Here is a 19,247-nt window from a genome sequence, read left to right as displayed (position 1 = left end):
GGCCGCAGGTGACCCTCCTGCCTCAGCTGGGATTACAAGCATGAGCCACCATGCTTGACCCTGTTCCTAATCTAAGCTTCAGTTTTCTCATCAGAAAAACTGGTTGATCAAAGCGTCAAACTTCAGGTCCTCACCAAATGATGGTTGAATAAAACCGAAGAGTCATTCCCCAGATCTGTCATTCATCCCTGTGGTGCAGGCCCCTAACCCCCCACCCTGCACACTTTCCCTCCCTTCCCACCATCCTCCCTCCCACAAGGACCTTGATCTGAGCTGCTCCTTATCAGGCCTCCCTTCTACCCTGAGAGTCCATGAGCTGCCTTCCTCATAGCCACGCTCTGAGTCCTGAAGTGGGTGGTCAAAGGAGCTTCCTATGTTTAAATGTACCTAATACTTGGAAAGACGTGACAAGTTCACTGGATCTTCTTTCAAAGCCAAACTAGAGCATGGTCTGACAGGCCCCCAAGGGTCACCTGACTCTCCAGGGGAAAGTAGATTTAATTGACCCTCTATTTTCTACTGATTAGACTCAGACTCTGTAAATGAGGTCTCAACTTATAGGGAAATGGATGGCTGGTAAATTGAAAGTGATTCTTGTTTTCTGGGGGTTTTTTTGTTTTGTTTTGTTTTGTTTTTGAGATGGAGTCTCGCTTTGTTGCCCAGGCTGGAGTTCAGTGGCGTGAACTCGGCTCACTGCAACCTCCGCCTCCCGGGTTCAAGCAATTCTTCTGCCTCAGCCTCCCGACTAACTGGGACTAAAGGCAGCTGCCACCTCGCCCAGCTAATTGAAAGTGATTCTTGTCTGTTAGAAAAGATAAGCCCAAAGTTAATGTCCTAGAGAACTGTTGTCATCCTGCTTGTTCCCTCATTAATAAGTCCCTGACAAATTCTCACTATAGCCTGTATGAGAATCATGATTTCAACTTTGCAAAAAGTATGCTTCAACACTGCTCTCAAGTTTCCAGAGGAGGTCAGACCTGGGGCGAGAGGACCTCTGAGGGTGGAAATTGGGAGGAAGAAGGCTGAAGCCACTGTGAAGGATGACAGGCCGTAGGGTGGAGAAGAAGGCTGAGCTAAGTCAGGAAGTGCCCCTGTGTCCTGAGTTAATGGTGCTGAGGGTGCTGGTGGGCATGTGTGGGGTGTGGGTGTCAGAGGGAGGCAGGGGGAGGGGGCAGACAGAACTGGAAGAGGTGATCGCTAAACCACAGTGGTCAAGCAAAGTGGCCACCAAGCCAGGAGCTCATTGGTCCCTCTTCCTAAACCTGAGAGAGAAGGTGGATGGGGAAATCTGGTCTCTATGAGAGAAGGTTTCAAAGAAAAGAAACCTCAAAAAAATTCTCATGGAGTAAAACGAAGGTTCCAGAAGGTTTGGTGATACGGGTTTTTTTGGAGGAGGTGGGGGTGAATGTGGAAGATGGCAGACTGCAAGGAATGGCTCCTCGGGTCCAGGAATGAAGGCAGCAGGGTGGGAAGTCTTCTGGAAGAGAAGCTGAATCATAATGAGGCCTGTGACAACTGACCAAGCCTGGGGCTTCCTCCTGGAACAGGGCCCAGTATGGACTCAGACATAAGGGGTGCTTCAGGTCTGAGTTCTGAATGCTGGGCAGGACCACTGGGGTTTTTGCTGGTGGCAGGACTCACACTGGCTGAGCTAGAGGAGACAACCATGTAGCAGGTCACACTTCATGTTGGCTTTTAACAAAATCTCCCTAGAAACCACTGGTCCAAGGAAGAATCAGGTGGTAAGGAGCAGCCATAGCCCCCCCAACCCAGTAGCATATTTGCACCACCAGGGCTGTGATTACCCCCAGGTGTCACCCTCAGAGCTGCTGCAGGCACAGACTCGTCAGCCGCAAGCTTCAGGTTTCTTCTATGAGGAGGCTGATAAATCAAACTGGCAAGTTTAAAATTCCTCTCCCCTCAGGAAAAGAATGAGCTTAATAGTCCCAAGTAAATGGGGCAGTAGCACATTGCTGTGGCTGGTCAGGATGGGTGCGTTGGCTCACTCATCTCTGTACCCCAGCCCTCCAGCCTTTCTCTCTCAAATTCTACCAGTTGCACATCCCTCCTGATATGGTTGGCTCTGTGTTCCCACCTAAATCTCATCTTGAATTGTAGTTCCCATAATCCCCACGGCTTGTGGGAGGGACCACGTGGAGATAATTGAATCATGGGGGTGATTTTTCCCCATCCTGTTCTCGAGATAGTGAGTTAGTTCTCGCGAGACCTGATGGTTTTAAAAGACGCTTCCCCCGCTTCTCTGGGTGCTCAGTTTCTCTCCTGTCACCCTGTGGAGAGGTGCTTTTCACCATGATTGTGAGTTTCCTGAGACCTCCCCAGCCATGTGGAACTGTGAGTCAATTAAACTTCTTTTCTTTATAAATTTTCCAGTCGTAGGTCTTCCCTTCATGTCAGTGTGAGAACAGAACTAATGCACCTTCCTACCTCAAATGTCCCAAGTTTCTCCTTAATAGACACTCTATGGCCAGGCGTGGTGGCTCCTGCCTATAATCCCAGCACTTTGGGAGGCCGAGGCGGGCGAATCATTTGAGGTTAAGAATTCGAGATCAGCTTGACCTATGTAGTGAAACCCCATCTCTACTGAAATACAAAAACTAGCCAGGTGTGGTGGCAGGCGCCTGTAATCTCAGCTACTCTGGAGGCTGAAGCAGGAGAATCGCTTGAACTCAGGAGGCGGAGCTTGCAGTGAGCCGACACTGTGCCACTGCGCTCCAGCCTGGGTGACAGAGCAAGACTCCCTCTCAAAAAACAAACCCTCTTATACCTGCAAACTATAAAGTGAAACAATTAATTGGATGTGAGAACCAAAAGAGAAATGAAAGGTGTGTGCTTGGGGACAGAACAACAATCCTCCTCTTCAGAGTCGGGAGATGAAGCGGGGCTGGGCCAGGCTCCTGCGTGAAAGCAGGATGCTGAGCCACTCAGGAACAGGCACAGGGTAGTGAGGGTGCACAGGTGGTGTTGGCGTGCAGGCTTTCCCAATCCTCCCACTTCCAATCTTCCACTAGCCTTTTTCTTTTTAAAACTGGGAGTAGAGACTAGGGTTGGGCCAGGTGAGAGGAGTTGAAAGTTAACTGCTAGAGAATAGCAGAATCAAAGGCACTCAGTCGGCAGCCTGCTCTGCTGAGATGCACATGGGTCATGCAGCCTGGCAGAAGGGGCTCCTGGTTTTGAATTTGCAGCTCCTCCTCAGGTACCATCTGAAAGAGCCTCCATCACCTAGGGTCTTGTTAAAACAAAGCGTTCTGCTTTTGTGGCATGGCAACCCAAGGGTGTGAGGATGGAGACAGCAGGAAAGAATACACCCCAGATTTGTAGACAGCTTTGAAACCAATTGGTTCAAAGGTGCTTTTTGCCCTTCCTCGTGGCTGGTCTGTCTACAATTGTTGGAACTGGCTTTATTTTGAATTTTAAAATGGCAGCTAGAGAAGTTGGTGGAATAGGATAAGCCCGGACTCTAAGTTCCACTGCTTCCCAACAGAAATTGTTAGACAAGTTATTTTGCCCTCAAGAAACCTAAGTTCCTCTTCTGCAAATTGGGTTATCACCACCCAATTCAAAGTCACTGTCCTTAAGAGAGATGATAAAAGAGAGATGGTACCTAGTAGGTAATTATTATGCACAAGGTGCGTACATCAACATACAAAGAGAAGCTGTCTCTGAAAGACTAATTCTTCTGCCCCAAGGGGACAAAAAATTACTTGAAATGAACCCCTCTTTTTCATTTACTCAGCCAAGGGCAGGGGTTAGATGGACAGACCTCTGCGTAGAGCATAGCCACAAGAAAAAGAAAATACAAAAGGCAAGGGTCGCTGGGGAGACCTCTTTGACAACAGCTTCGGTGGTTTCTGGTTTTTTGAGGTTTCTCAGAACTTGAATCTCACAAACGAGATAAGCTCTGTCCATCGCAAGGCCATACTCAGTGGTCACGCCAGCATTCCCATCAGTGTCAAGGCAGATGTCAGTCACATCACAGAGGATGAGATTTAGCCTGCTGTGTGACCCGTGCTGAGGTACAGGGCAGGGCTGTGTGTGGGCTCTTACATGCCTGCTCACCACAGGGATGAACACTTAAGCATAGGGAAACGGGACTTCTGGAATAATCCTAAAACACTTAATGGTCCCACATAATAGCCACAGAATCCCAAGGCTACAGGGATCCTAAAAAGATTTCTAGTAAGGGTCGGGCACAGTGGCTCACGCCTGTAATCCCAGCACTTTGGGAGGCTGAGGTGGGAGGATTATCTCAGGTCAGGAGTTCAGGACCAGCCTGACCAACTTGGAGAAACCCCATCTCTACTAAAAATACAAAATTAGTCAATCATGGTAGTGCATGCCTGTAATACCAGCTACTCGGGAGGCTGAGGCAGGAGAATTGCCTGAACTCGGGAGGTAGAGGTTGCAGTGAGCTGAGATCGTGCCATTTGCACTCCAGCCTGGGCAACAAATCGAAACTCCGTCTTAAAAAAAAAAAATTTTTTTTTTTTTGTTTTTTTTGAGGCAGAGTTTCACTCTTGTTACCCAAGCTGGAGTGCAATGGCGCAATCTCGGCTCACCGCAACCTCCGCCTCCTGGGTTCAGGCAATTCTCCTGCCTCAGCCTCCTGAGTAGCTGGGATTACAGGCATGCGCCACCATGCCCAGCTAATTTTTTGTATTTTTAGTAGAGACGGGGTTTCACCATGTTGACCAGGATGGTCTCGATCTCTTGACCTCATCATCCACCCGCCTCGGCCTCCCAAAGTGCTGGGATTACAGGCGTGAGCCACCGCGCCCGGCAAAAAAAGGATTTCTAATAAGAAAAATCAGCAAGTATTCCCATCACTCTGAGAGAGACATAAGAGACCCTGATTCGGACTGTCTCATTGGGGAGATGACTTAGAAATGGTAAACTGAAAAGGAACATAATAGGTGAAGCTGTTTCAATTAAGGGATGCCAGGTTAGAGACAAAAAGCGAATGAGGAAAATTATTATAGAACCGCTTCTGTGTTTATATGAGGGTTCAGAAAGCACAGGAAGAAACAGGAGAAACAAGTCAGGCTATTGCGAGAAAGGACTGAATGATGGTTGATATTGAGTTTCAACTTGATTGGAATGAAGAATGCAAAGTATTGTTCCTGGGTGTGTCTGTGAGGGTGTTGCCAAGGGAAATTAACATTTGAGTCAGGGGACTGGGAGAGGCAAATCCACCTTCAATCTTGGTGGGCGCCATCTAATTAGCTGCCAGTGCAGCTAGACTAAAGCAGGCCAAAGATGGAAAGAGCAGACTTGCTGAGTCTTCTGGCCTTCATCTTTATCCTGTGCGCTGGATGCTTCCTGTCCTCAAACATTGGACTCCAAGCTCTTCAGCTTTGGGACTCTTGGGCTTACACCACCGGTTTGCCAGGGGCTCTCAGACCTTCAGTCACAGACTGAAGGCTGCACTCTTGGCTTCCCTACTTTTAAGGTTTTGAGACCCAGACTGGTTTTCTTGCACCTCAGCTTGCAGACGGTCTATTGTGAGACTTCACCTTGTAATAGTCTGAGTCAATACACTTTAATAAACTCTTTTATATATACATCTATCCTATTCTGTCCCTGTAGAGAACCCTAACACAGACTACCATTTTGTAAACAAGATCCTGTTAAACAGCTGCTGCATACCTAAGCAGCAATCCAACCTGTTGCAAGCACTAGGTACCTGGCTAAAAGTATCCAATTATGACTGAGCTGCAAGCAGTTAACACTAGCTCATAAACTCTTGCAACAGAGAAATCTCAAGAAAATTACAGCTTGACCATATTATTGCAGCTGGAACTCTAAGAAACTAGAGTTTGAAAAACTAGATTAAAAAAAAATGGAGGGGTTGGCATGTGTCGAGGGCCCCCTCTAGTGGCTCTGGGGAAAAAGTGAAGTAATTAGAGATTTAGGTTACTGGAAGAAAAAGTAGCAGCCCAGACAAGACTGAAGAAAACCTTGGTTTTATCTACCTTTGCAGCCATCATTTCTAATTCTGTGGTAGTACGATAGATTCCTGTGTTTGAAGACCTCTCCTAGCAAAGGTCTCTGCCTCAGAAGTGTCAGGGACCTTTAGTACCTTATGCCTTAATTGCCTCTGTTAACTTAGTCCCAAATATTTGTCCTTAAACCCATGTCCTTCAATTTTCTGTGGTGGTGGATTTCTTTTCACTAGTATGTACTTCCGTGTTTCCGCCTTTATAACTATCATTGTTAATTGCTGAATAATTTTAGGCTTAATTTATAAAGCTAAAGCAGGATTTGTGATTACTGAACAGTTTAAAGTTTGATAATCAACTTTCCAGGCACTGATCTAAACACAGTATCCGTTAAGAGAAAACATTCAAACCTAGACTTAGACCAACCAATGTGAGGACTTGAGACAGGAAATATATCCATGTGCTCCTTGCAAACCTAACCGCCAGGATGTCTCATGTCCCCGTGCAATTACTGGCTGCCACAAGGGCTCTTACACCCAGGAGACTCTCTGTCTCTAGGAAGGGGAAAGTGAGTGCCACACGGTGGCAGATTTATAGAGCAATGCTGGCATCTTTCATGCAGAAGACTGGCAGCCAGGAGTAATCCAGTCCCCCTAGGACACTGAGACAAGTGATCAGAGTGTACCTAAATAGGTGCAGTCTAAAGAAAATAGGCCTGGGGAGGCAAAGGGCAAAGAAAGCCAGAGATGATGGTGAACTGTACCCTTAAAATCTGTTTCTCTGTCACGTGGAGGATCAGTCAACACTGTATTACATCTCTCCCATTTTCATAGTTAACTTGGGAGAACGAAAGAGCTGATGTATTAGTCTGTCCTACTTCTGAAGCAAGAAAGCCAAAACTTGGTTCTGGCTCTGTTGGTTATTAAGCTGTGTGTGCTCATTTATTCATTTGGATTGCCTACCTAATCTGGGCTTCAAATTTCCTCATCTATAAAATTAAAGTATTAAAATAAAATTTTGGTGGGCATGGTGGCTCACACCTGTAATTCCAGCACTTTGGGAGGCAGAGGCAGGCAGATCACCTGAGGTCAGGAGTTCAAGACCAGCCTGGCCAACATGGCGAAACCCTGTCTCTATTTAAAAAAAAAAAAAAAAAAAAACAGAAACAAAAAACTAAACTAAAAACTTCTGTATCTCTGGATCTAAATATATCCTGTGAAGTCCTAAGTGTAGACATGACAGCCATTTTTAAGAGGACATGTTTTGCAAAATCTGAACTCTTGCCAAAGTAATACTCCTTCTAGAAATGTTAACCCACTTTATCAAGAATTAATGTGACCGAAATAAAAGCTGTTGACATTTCTAGGCAATAGGCAGTTCAAATAGATTCTGTTACTACATTTCCCAAATGAAATGAAAGAACTGTTTCTTCCAAAATACAAAACTAAGGAAACAAGGATTATCACTGCTGCTCAAACTGCACACAAAAGTAGAAGATAATTTCTACCTAATTACATATAATTTTAAAACAAAAAAGGGCCAGGTATAATGACTCACACCTGTAATTCTAACACTTTGGGAAGCCAAGAATCACTTGAAGCCAGGAGTTTGAGACTAGCCTGGGCAGTGAGACCCCTGTCTCTACTAAAAACAAAAAACAAACCAACCAGAAATCAGCTGCTGTGCTAGCACACACCTGTAATTCTACCTACCTACTTGGGAGAGTGTGGTGGGAGGAACCCTTGAGCCCAGGAGGTTGGAGATTGCAGTGAGTTATGATTGAATCACTGTACTCCAGCCTGAATGACCGACAGAGTGAGACCCTATCTTCTCTTTAAAAGAAAATACCAAGTAGGGAAGGAAAAATCCTCCTAACTTCTATGTAGCAGACTTAACACTTTGCTGTCACCATTTAAACTGCATTAATGTGCAACTAGTTCCATTTACACTTCCCTCCGTTTAAAACATCAGACTAAGCATAAATACACAAACCTGGATTATTAGTGTTCCAGGGTAAGGAGATGTGGCTGAGTAAAAAGATACAGAATGAATACTATTTCTTAAATATAACTTTTTTTTTTGGAGACACGGTCTTGCTCTGTTGCCCATGCTGGATTGCAGTGGCACCATCATGGCTCACTGTAGCCTCAACCTCCCAGGTTCAAGCGACCCCTTCCACCTCAGCGTCCCAAGCAGCTGGGACTACAGGTGCAGCCACCACACTCAGTTAATTTTTAAATTTTTGGTAGAAATGGGGTCTGACATGCTGCCCAATCTGGTTTCAAACTCCCAGCTCAAACGATCCTCCTCCTCCAGCTTGTAAAACATGCTGGTAATACAGGTGTGAGCCACTCCATCTAGCAGAATTTTTAAGAAAAGGATTTCTTAAATCCTTAAGACAGAACATGATCTCTGTACTTAGGTGGGAAGCATCCAACCGGAAGCTGTATCCTGTGTAAGACCATTTGCTGGGTGACAGTGAAATCTGAATACCATTCACTTTATTTAAACACTGGTATTCTCCCTTTGTGGGAAGCTGAATCAAAGTACTGGTCCTTTATCTAGAGAGCTGTTAAAAGAGAAACACCTTTTAAGAATTAACCAAATATTTCTAAAGACAAGTTTGCTAGGGCTTACTTTTAAAAAAGAAATCCTCCCAAAGTCAGTTTTCACTTTTCTATTGACTATATTATTCACAGTAAAATTATTTCTATAATTGCATGAATTCCTAAAATTACTTTTTCACTTATTTTGAATAGACAAACCCTTAACCTAGATACTAACCATTTCATATTTTACATTTTTCACAAGAGTATAAAAAGTATACAAAAATCCTTATATTCACACTGACTCTAGGAATCTATGCTTGGAAAAATAATCCTAAATTTCAGTAGTTTCATGCATAAATACGGTAATCCCATGCCTGTAATCCCACCACTTTGGGAGGGCCAATGCGGGCAGATCATGTGAGGTCAGGAGTTCGAAACCAGTCTAACCAATATGGAGAAACCCCATCTCATACTAAAAATGCAAAATTAGCTGAACAAGGTGGCACATAACTAATCCCAGCTACTTGAGAGGCAGGAGAATCGCTTGAACCGGGAGGCAGAGGTTGTGGCAAGTAGAGATTGTGCCATTGCAATTCAGTCCAGGCAACAAGAGTGAAGGTGTTTCCAAAAAAAAAAGTTGATCTGCTTTTTAATTTGTCTTTGATCTAAGCCTCCAGTGGGATATTTAAGTAAATTATGCTACTTCTATTTGACAGAATGGTATATGGCTATTAAAATTTTGTTTCCAAAGCATTAAAACAGGAATATTTTATATTGTATTACTAAATGAAAGCTCTGGACATAAAATTATGTACCTAGAATAAACATAAACCACAAAACTTAGGAAGATTTGAAGGAAATGCACCAAAATATTAATATTGGCAAGCCAAAGCAAATCACCTGAGCCCAGGAGTTCAAGGTCACAGTGAGTTGTGATCCTGCCACTGCACTCCAATCTGGGAAATGGGGTGAGACCCTCATCTCTTAAAATATATGTTCACTTCTATGGTGAATGTAATGCATTTGTAACAGTAATAACAAAATCTCAAGTGGAAGAATCAGTATTACTTAGAGGAAAGGACTATCCAGCAACAGAGAAGCACTTACTTAGATTTTCTTATGAATCACTGGCTAATTCCTTGGGTAAATGTCTGTCGTTCCTCTAAGTTTCTGAGTTAAGTATGCTCAGAATGGTCATTTTTCTATTCAGTTTCATTAGTTAGTAATTTATGACTAAGATATATAGCAAAGAACACAGGCTTTTAAAAATATTTTATCTTGTTTCATTATTTAGGTGCTTGTTATAAATTTACTGGCATTTCATTATACTAATATCCTTGGGGAAACGCTTAAGAACAATATTAAAAAGTTCTAGAATGATGCTACGTCTGTAACATCCCTTGATCTGAGTCTCAGAATCTGCCTTACACCAAATTCTGTGGGATAACGGGTTGGTCATATCAGAGCGAATCTATCTAGAATGATGCCATAACATCCGTTGAACTGAGTCTTGGATGGAATTTATCTTATACCAAATTCTGTAGTATAACAGGTCGGTTGTACCAGAGCAAATCTACAAATCGTAAACTAGACACCAAGCATTCATGATGAATATTCTTAGGGAGATGTTTAAGAAAAATTATTGGGTAAATGTGTAAGAAAATGGTAGATATATTAGATATTATAGTTACATAGCTCTTTGAAAGGAGTCGTAGATAGAACACATACCAAATTGTCTATTATAGATCAGTTATAGCAAAGCTATAAAGTATAAATAATATATCAAACATTTAAACTCTAAAGATTCAGCCAAAATGAAAGCCCAAGCAAATGCACATTCTAAAATTCAACTTAAAGTCCCACTACTATTTCTATATTTTAAAAGTATCTCTTTAGGTATTTCTGGTTTCCAATGATGAAAGAGTAGCTCCTAACAAATTATCTTGCAGATAACAAGCATAAACAAGAAAAAGAAATGAAAGGTAAATATTTGAAAAGGAAGAAATTGCCTGTTACTTACAGAAGACATGATTGTCTATGTAGAAAATCTCAATCTACAAAAAAAGCTACGAGGCCTATTAAGGTAGTTTTCCAGGGTCACAAGAGACCACCAGTGAGGGCTGCACTCAAAGAACTGCTTTCAAAGAAGAGTATGGAAAGGGAAAAAATGTAACTTCACAATGAAGAATCTGTTGGGTAGGTGATCAATGTAAACATCTGTGATAAGGCATGTTAATATGTACTATTACATGAAGTAATGAGAACACTTTACTTCTGTGGTATAGTCTAACCATGAGAAAAATATTAAACCCAATTTGAGGAACATCCTACAAAATATCTGAGTGTTCCTCAAAATTGTCAAGATACGATAAACAGTGACAAGGAAACTGTCGTAGTACCCTCTGTGGGATCCTAGAAAAGAGAAAGGGCCTCAGTGGAAAAACTAGTAAAATCTGAATAAAATCTTGAGTTCAGTTGGCAGTGATATACCATATACCAATGATAAATGCACCTTAGTAGTGGCTGATTTTGTGTTTCCCTCCTTCCCAAATTCACATATGTTGAAATCCTAACTCTCAATACCTCAAATGTAACTGTATTTGGAGACAGGCCTTTTAAAGAGGTGATTAAGTTATAATGAGGCCTTACATCCAATCCCATTAGTGTTCTCACTGGAAGAGACTATGACAAATGAAAAGGCACAGAAAACACTAAATTAGTCATAAAACCGATTATTTAATTGAAGCTATTTAAAAAAGGCAGTATAAGTGATAAAATAACTAGGAAAGAATATTTAGCATGTTTCAAAAAATTTAAAATAGGAGCAGGACATTTTACAAAAAGTTGTACAGGAAATAAAATTCTTAAACTATAGGTAGAAACATTACAGAGTATCTTATAAAATACAAAGACAGAAATATAAAAGGACTATGATGCTTTAAATCTGAAAACTACTAATAATGGTCAAATATTTAGGTTTAAATTTACAGTTCGTGGGTATAAGAATCACATAACTATACACATCTCCCAAACCAGTAGGTAGTATTTTCCAATTAACCATGTGTGGTATCATCTTCTACGAAGTCTTTGGCCATCTCTGCTGTGATCACATCAATATGGCTAACCTGAGGAATAAATGTTAAAATACATTAGTGTTTGCAATGTATAGGGTAATAATATATACAGCCTATCACCTTATTTTATATATCAAGTAAAATAATTCCGAAGCACTGACTCATAAAACTTTTATTTACTGGCTGGGCAGGGTGGCTCACATCTGTAATCCCAGCGTTTTGGGAGGCCGAGGTGGCTGGATCACGAGGTCAGGAGTTCAAGGCCAGCCTGGCCAAGATGGTGAAACTGTCTACTAAAAACACAAAAATTAGCCAGGCATGGTGGCAGGTGCCTATAATACCAGCTACTCAGGAAGCTGAGGCAGGAGAATTGCTTAAACCCAGGGGGCGGAGGCTGCAGTGGCCAAGACTCTGCCACTGCACTCGAGCCTGGGTGACAAGAGTGAGACTCTGTCTCAAAACAACAACAGCAACAACAACAACAAAAACACCCTTTATTTACAGTGGTGTTCACTGCATGGATTTTTTAAAAAATAGGTATTTTAATGCTCAGAAAAAAATAAGTACCATGCATAAACATCTAAGCTACCGTTTTGTTCACTTTCTATTACTTTGCTATTTCATCAAGAATTTTAAGGTTGGGAAGATACCCATGAAGAGCCGTGCGTCCATACAAATGAACATTATGTAATTGCTAAAGACTGTATATTACAGAAGCACTGAATAGACTGAACAGAAAGATACTGTTTGTTAATGCCAATGAAAATAAAACCAATGCAATGCCATTAAAATACTGCTAAACTGCAGTTACCTGAAGGAAAAGTTTTTCCTATACAAAGACATCAGATAAGCAATGACTTTAAAAGTTTTCTTTCACTATTGAAGTTAACATAAAACCCGAATTCGGCAAACATAATGGATTAAATACAAACTTAAACTCCATGTAAAATAAAATTACCTTGTTTCTGAACTTTACACCATAGAATTTGTCAGCTGACTCCAGCAGTTCAGGCCTAAAAGTAGTTGTAATAAACTGAGCATGTACAGCAAGTTCCATAATCATATCTGTAAAAAGAAAATAGTGCTTTAACAAAATTCTCTTTTCAGATCTGAAAATTTAAAAAGCAACTAACTTTACTCTTACTAAAATTTAAAACTACCTGAGTTTTTTCATACATTCATTAGCAAATATTACTAGCTTATTGTGAAATACAAAACTGAAACTGTACCTGACACAGCCTTTCTGTGCTGAGCATCCAGAGCCTGGTCAATCTCATCAAACAAGTAAAAAGGAGCGGGGTCACATTTCTGAATGGCAAAAATCAGAGCAAGGGCTACCAAGGATTTCTGTCCACCTGAAAGCTGTTGCATTTCTCTCATTTCGCCTTGTTTTCCTGTAAATGACACCTAAAAATAAACATATTATGAGTTAATATCTTAAAGGGTAGAATCACCATCTCTCAAAAATAACTTGAGAAATATAATGCACCCATCAGATTTGCAAAAGATACTATAAATTCTATTATGGTAATGCTTTGAGGAAAATGGAATGTAAAGGTATTTTACCCTAATTCCAACTCCAGTAAACTGGTCAACTGACGGGACACTGCTTTGTGAGCCAGAACCCCTCTCACTCTCACCACTCCCTTCTCCTTCATCTTGAGACTGACTGCCCTCCACATCTCCTTTCTTCATCACCAAGGTGGCTTTGCCACCAGGTACTAACTTCTGGAATACTTCACTGAAGTTCTTGGATACCTTAAAAAAAAAAAAAAAAAAAAAGATATAAATTTTGCTTAGGTAAAATTGTACATACAACTTAAGTAAAATATTTAAAAGCAAGCAATTATTTTTTAATTGTAACAATAACAGAACAGATCCTTCTAAGGACTGCGTAAAACATTCAAGTTACTGTATGTTAACAACCTATATGCTGGATTTGTTCACATGTATTAGATCTACCTGTTAATGAGGAAAAAAGCTTGAATATCTTTACAAACTGAGTAAGGCCTGAAGCTATGGTCCTGTGTAGGTTTTTTTTTTTTTTTTTTGGCGGGGGACCGAGTTTCGGTCTTGTTACCCAGGCTGGAGTGCAATGGCGCAATCTCGGCTCACCGCAACCTCCACCTCCTGGGTTCAGGCAATTCTCCTGCCTCAGCCTCCTGAGTAGCTGGGATTACAGACATGCGCCACCATGCCCAGCTGATTTTTTGTATTTTTAGTAGAGATGGGGTTTCACCATGTTGACCAGGATGGTCTCGATCTCTTGACCTCGTGATCCACCCGCCTCGGCCTCCCAAAGTGCTGAGATTACAGGCGTGAGCCACCGCGCCCGGTGGTCCTGTGTATGTTTTAACTATAAAGCAAAACACACCTGTTTGAAAGTTAACTGAATAGCTTCATATTTCCGAAGTTCAAGTACATTCATCAGCTCCATGATTGATTTGTAACCTCTATCTAACTCTTCTTGTCGCTTTATTAACTTTTCTTTCTGCTCAGAGAAATTTACAAACTGATCCAAAGCCTTTTTGTTAACATGGCTATACTTCTTTAATTCAGTGTTGCACTGCTCAAGTTTTCGAAACAACTATAAAAAGAAAAAGTATGTATTAATACAAATAAATTTACATACCAAGCAATTTGTAACAAGACTTCTTATTTAAAACCAACCTGTTTGAGGCTTAGCGTCTGGTACTTTTCAAATGCTTCCTGGGGTAGTGATCCGAGTTCTCGAATTTTCTTCATACACTCTTCTTTCTTCTTCAATAGCATGCCTTGCCGATTTGTCATCTTTTCCAGTTCTTTAGTATCATGATTTATAGCATCCATATGTTCTTTTTCCATATTTTTCCAGCGCTCCATACTCTTTTGAAGTTCCTTAATTCCAGCTTCTGTTTTATCAATGGAATTGTCCAAATCTAAGATGGGGAAAATAACAAAATTAGGCTGTAATACCTTTATTTTTTATTATTTTTTTCTTTTTTAGAGATGGGGTTTCACCATCTTGGCCAGGCTGGTCTCTAATGCTTGACCTTGTGAATTGCCCGCCTCAGCCTCCCAAAGTGCTGTGATTACAGGCATGACCCACCACGCCCTATTTTAAAGCCAGTGTTAAAGCATTTGAGTAAAGATTTTTTATGGTCAAAGCTACCAAAATAGGTTTTAGGTTTTATCAGTGTAAAAATTTTCTGTGAAAATCTATGAGCCACTTAAGTCAGTCCAAAATTAGGAGTTTATATGAGTCACTCAAATATATAACTTTCATTACTCAGTGTTAATGCTTATCAACTAAAATTATTTTCTTAGCAACTAAGTGATAACAGCAACTTGAGTCAGGTATTTCATATTAACAAAATTAATCCTTTATGGTCTCAAAATTGTCAGACATTTCGGTAAAACTAAAAGTTACTATTTAAAGTCAACTTACTAAATTCCATTCACACATTGTTTATAATGATGGAAAACCAAAAATCATTAGTACATACTTCTGCCTATTTGAACATTTCATTCTGTAATAAAATTTTACAACATAAACATTCACCTTCTGATCGTGCCATAGTGTCTTTCACTCTTTTATTGATAGCTTCGAGTTCTGATGTTGTGGCAGTGAGAACAGTACCCCCTTCTGTCTCTCTCAGCTCATTAAGTTCCTGTGACAAAAAATAAAAATTCCCTTAGTTTCAAATGTTATGACTGCCAACATTTAACTTTCAAGAAAACCAAAAAATACACATACTTCATATAATTGCAAATACTTAAAGTATCCATTAAATGGAACAAAAAATGACATAATTACTAGAAAATTTCCAAGCATCTAACCACCACTGTGAAAATATTAACTAACATTTACTAAGTACTTAAAATGTGCCAGGATAGCAATTATATAAAGCAAGTACTACAATGCTTATTTTACACAAGAAGAAACTGAGGCTTAGAAATACTACATGACTTGTCCAAAATCACACACTAGGGGACAGTACTAGAAGTCCAACCCAAGGCCCACAAACAGTAGTAAGCTTTCTGTCCCCAAAGCCCACACTTTCAATCAGAGGCTCTGATATAATCACTTGCAGTAAGTTATGGTCATCAAAAAGTCCTTAAAACACACACACAGACACACCTGTTCTACTTGGTCCAAGCGTTTTCTCAGATTCTCATTGAGATAAGTCTCTACTCGAGTAATAATACCTTCTAATTTAATTCTTTCATTTAGTAACTGTCTGTTTTCCTAGAATTAAAAAAAAAACAAATTGTCTTCATAAGCATGCACATTTCATAAACAGGAATACTGCTCATCTGCTGTCCTATTATGCTCACATGAGCTGAAAGGTAGTTTAATATAGTCTTCAAAAGAGCCCTATGCTTCATTTTTCTCTCTTATCAATTCATGTTTCTGTGCCTGGCTTTTTATAAGGGAGGCTGTCCATAACAGTTTCTTTTCCTGCTTTTCATTTTTTAGAATCGGTGTTGGTGGTTAACACTTACGCATTTTAAAAAATCGATTATTAAAATGTTTAATCAAAACATTAAATATGTAAAGGTGGTAAGATAAGTATGGCAAGGCTAACAAGCTCAAATTTACTAACAGCAATACTTACAACTAATAAGTAATGCTAATTAACTAAATTGTAAGGAAATGAAAATTTCTTGTATAATCCTAACCTAGCTACAATGGTTTAGAAAAACAAAATCTTATTTACTCTTATGGGTATCAAAAGTTCAAGCCTCCTTTCAGTATTTTCTCAGTTCTTTTGTTACTTCCCTAGTTAAAAAGAAAGTTACTTTTCACAGTAGCCAATTGCTAATGAATTTTTTCACCTCTCAGCTGTACTTGCCTGCTGAAGCTGACGAATCTCATCATTCAGTGCATCTACTCTCTTCTGATCTTCCAGACTCAGTTGAGAAAGCAAATCAGTTCCCAGTTCCGCTTTCAATGACTCTCTGGTAGACTCCATAGCGTGCAAGCTTGCCTCCAAACTCTGTAAGCTACGTTGCTGTATGATATCACCCATTTATTAATAAGGTATTAACCACTGTATTACTTATAAATAGTGAAAATTTTAAAACAATCTGTATTTAATGTGAGCTAAATACATAGTCATATCAACTCAAATATTGGGTGCCTATTAATTTGGTAATTAGAACTCTAGCAAAAGAAAAATATGATGTAATAGTATGGGTGGAACAGATCACATTCCGTGATTATACAAAAATCTTCAGGTATATTATAAGAACAAAAAGTTGTGAGAATGTGTTGGGATGGTACAACTGTAGGTACTTTTTTTATTTTTTTAAAGTCTTTATAATTTTAGCATTATAATGTACTACATAAAAATTTGTCAAAACTGTCAAGTTTATGAGACCAGTAACATACTAACACTTTAAGTTTGCTTCCTAATTTTAATACAATCTGGACAAAATGGAATCCAATATTCAACTAATTCCATAGAGCTTCAGACAAAAATGGTTACTGACAAAAACTGACCATCAGACAGTACTAATATGACATAGCTTCAAATGCCTGTTTGTTCAATGAAGGTGGAAAGTTTGAATGTGCCAACAATAGTAGACTCTGGATATCTAGAGATCTAAGAATGATAAAACAGATGAGATACCCAAAAGGACAGGTCCAGCCTTGGGACAGTGGCTCACGCCTGTAATCCCAACACTTTGGAAGGACCAGGCAGGGGATCACCTGAGGTCAGAAGTTTGAGATCAGCTGGTGAACCCCCATCTCTACTAAAAATACAAAATTAGCCAGCGGTGGTGGCAAATATCTGCAGTCCCAGCTTCTCGGGAGGCTGAGACAGGAAAATCGCTGGGCCAAGATCACATCACTGTACTCTAGCCCAGGCGAGACAAAGCAAGACTGTCTCAAAAAATGAAACATGTAAAATTCAAGAACAACTCATATAATGTATGATCCATGTAATTAATATGTAATTAATATATAACAATTGATCTATAACCAAAGATACACTTACGAACCTTAGGCATGAAGGTTTTCTCTGACTGCTGCCTCTTCTCTTTTAGCATCTTCATTTCTGATAATATGCTATCTCTAGAGGCTTTAAATTTCCTTTGCTGGGTCTCAATCTGCTGCATTTGGTTCATCAACTGATCGATTTCATTATTAATCCATATACAAGGCTAAGGAAAATTCTCTCCAGGTTGTAAATATATCACGTTCTAAATTATCTTCAGATATAACACTGTATATCCCTTCCTTTTCTTTTTTCTTTTTTTTTGGAGACAGGGTTTCACTATGTTGGTCAGGCTGGTCTCGAACTCCTGACCTTAAGTGATCCACCCGCCCTGGCCTCCCAAAGTGCTGGGATTACAGGCGTGAGCCACTGCGCCCGGCCTCCCTTCCTTTTCTTTACCCACAAATAAATTTGTCCTCAAATTTGTGAACCAAAACAATGTTGAACTATATTACCCAAAATGTGTTCAATCATAAAGAAGCTTAAAACATTTCATTTCACCCTACCATTTCACTCTTAGAATAGCATGTATTCTGTTTTATCAAAAGCTATACAAAACAAATTCTTGGAAAACTATAAAGGCTAGGTGACGCTAAATAAATGACTTTTTTTTTTTTTAAAAAAAAAGGCTAGGTTAAACTAACAATTTACATACTTTTAAATATCTTTTCATTCAACAAACATTTACTGTTATTATGCTTAAGGCACTATGTTAAGGGCTTATGTACAAAGAATAGTTCTTGCCATATGTGGAAAAAATTCAATCTAGCTGGATTATCAAATACAGGAAGACAGCTGGTATACACTGCCAACATCCTTTTTCTCAGTATTTCCCCATACTTTCTTGGTGTTAACATCTTGCCAAATTTAGGCAGTTTTTTTTTTTTCTTTTTGAGACGGAGTTTCGCTCTTGTTACCCAGGCTGGAGTGCAATGGCGCAATCTCGGCTCACCGCAACCTCCACCTCCTGGGTTCAGGCAATTCTTCTGCCTCAGCCTCCTGAGTAGCTGGGATTACAGGCATGCGCCACCACCCGCCCAGCTAATTTTTTGTATTTTTTAGTAGAGACAGGATCTCACCATGTTGACCAGGATGGTCTTGATCTCTTGACCATGTGATGCACCCGCCTCGGCCTCCCAAAGTGCTGGGATTACAGGCTTGAGCCACCACGCCACGCCAGGCCTAGGCAGTCCTTTAGGGTGTGATATGCAAACCCCTGCAAGGCCAAAGCTCGGGTGCTTATTTTTCTTTTTCTGTGCTTGCACTGATGGCACAGAAGTTATAAATCTGCAATTTTTTAAAAATGCCAGTTTCGGGAGGCTGAGGCAGAAGAATCGCTTGAACCCGGGAGGCGGATGTTGCAGTGAGCCAAGAGCACAACACTGCACTCCAGCCTGGCAACAAAGCAAGACTCTCTCAAGAAAAAAAAAAAAAAAAAGACCACTTTCACTTGACTTTAAATCATTAATCATTAACTTTGTATCTATTCTATTTTTCAACTTGTGCGGCAAAATGGGAAGCATACATAAAGTATGTTGTCTTACCCAGGGTACCATAGTGGTTTTAAGAAAATGCACATGCACAACTTTCATTGGTGAACCGTACTAACCACTCCTCATGTAGCACCATTTTTATGTGAAAAAAACCTATGGGTAATCAGACTTGTGTATCTGACAGCCATTT

The 19,247-nt window shown here is 40.3% G+C and overlaps 1 protein-coding gene across 1 annotated transcript in view; it reads right to left on the bottom strand.

Annotated features, from left to right (window-relative positions):
• Window positions 1–10,939: 10,939 nt before the first annotated feature.
• The window catches only part of SMC3 (structural maintenance of chromosomes 3), a 37,570-nt gene continuing 29,262 nt past the window's right edge, over window positions 10,940–19,247 (bottom strand). Inside the window, exons 20-29 of the mRNA XM_074382868.1 lie at window positions 17,569–17,718; window positions 16,416–16,574; window positions 15,701–15,808; window positions 15,122–15,230; window positions 14,251–14,498; window positions 13,955–14,167; window positions 13,147–13,338; window positions 12,810–12,987; window positions 12,539–12,645; window positions 10,940–11,631 (exon numbers count right to left, since the gene is read on the bottom strand). Coding sequence (XP_074238969.1) covers window positions 11,560–11,631; window positions 12,539–12,645; window positions 12,810–12,987; window positions 13,147–13,338; window positions 13,955–14,167; window positions 14,251–14,498; window positions 15,122–15,230; window positions 15,701–15,808; window positions 16,416–16,574; window positions 17,569–17,718 — 1,536 coding nt within the window. The 3' untranslated portion in view covers window positions 10,940–11,559. The remainder of the gene's footprint in view (window positions 11,632–12,538; window positions 12,646–12,809; window positions 12,988–13,146; window positions 13,339–13,954; window positions 14,168–14,250; window positions 14,499–15,121; window positions 15,231–15,700; window positions 15,809–16,415; window positions 16,575–17,568; window positions 17,719–19,247) is intronic.

Source organism: Saimiri boliviensis, chromosome 12 (assembly GCF_048565385.1).
Source record: "Saimiri boliviensis isolate mSaiBol1 chromosome 12, mSaiBol1.pri, whole genome shotgun sequence".
Lineage (NCBI taxonomy): Eukaryota > Metazoa > Chordata > Mammalia > Primates > Cebidae > Saimiri > Saimiri boliviensis.
Note: the sequence above shows the minus strand (reverse complement) of the source record. Positions and strands in the feature narration are given on the sequence as shown.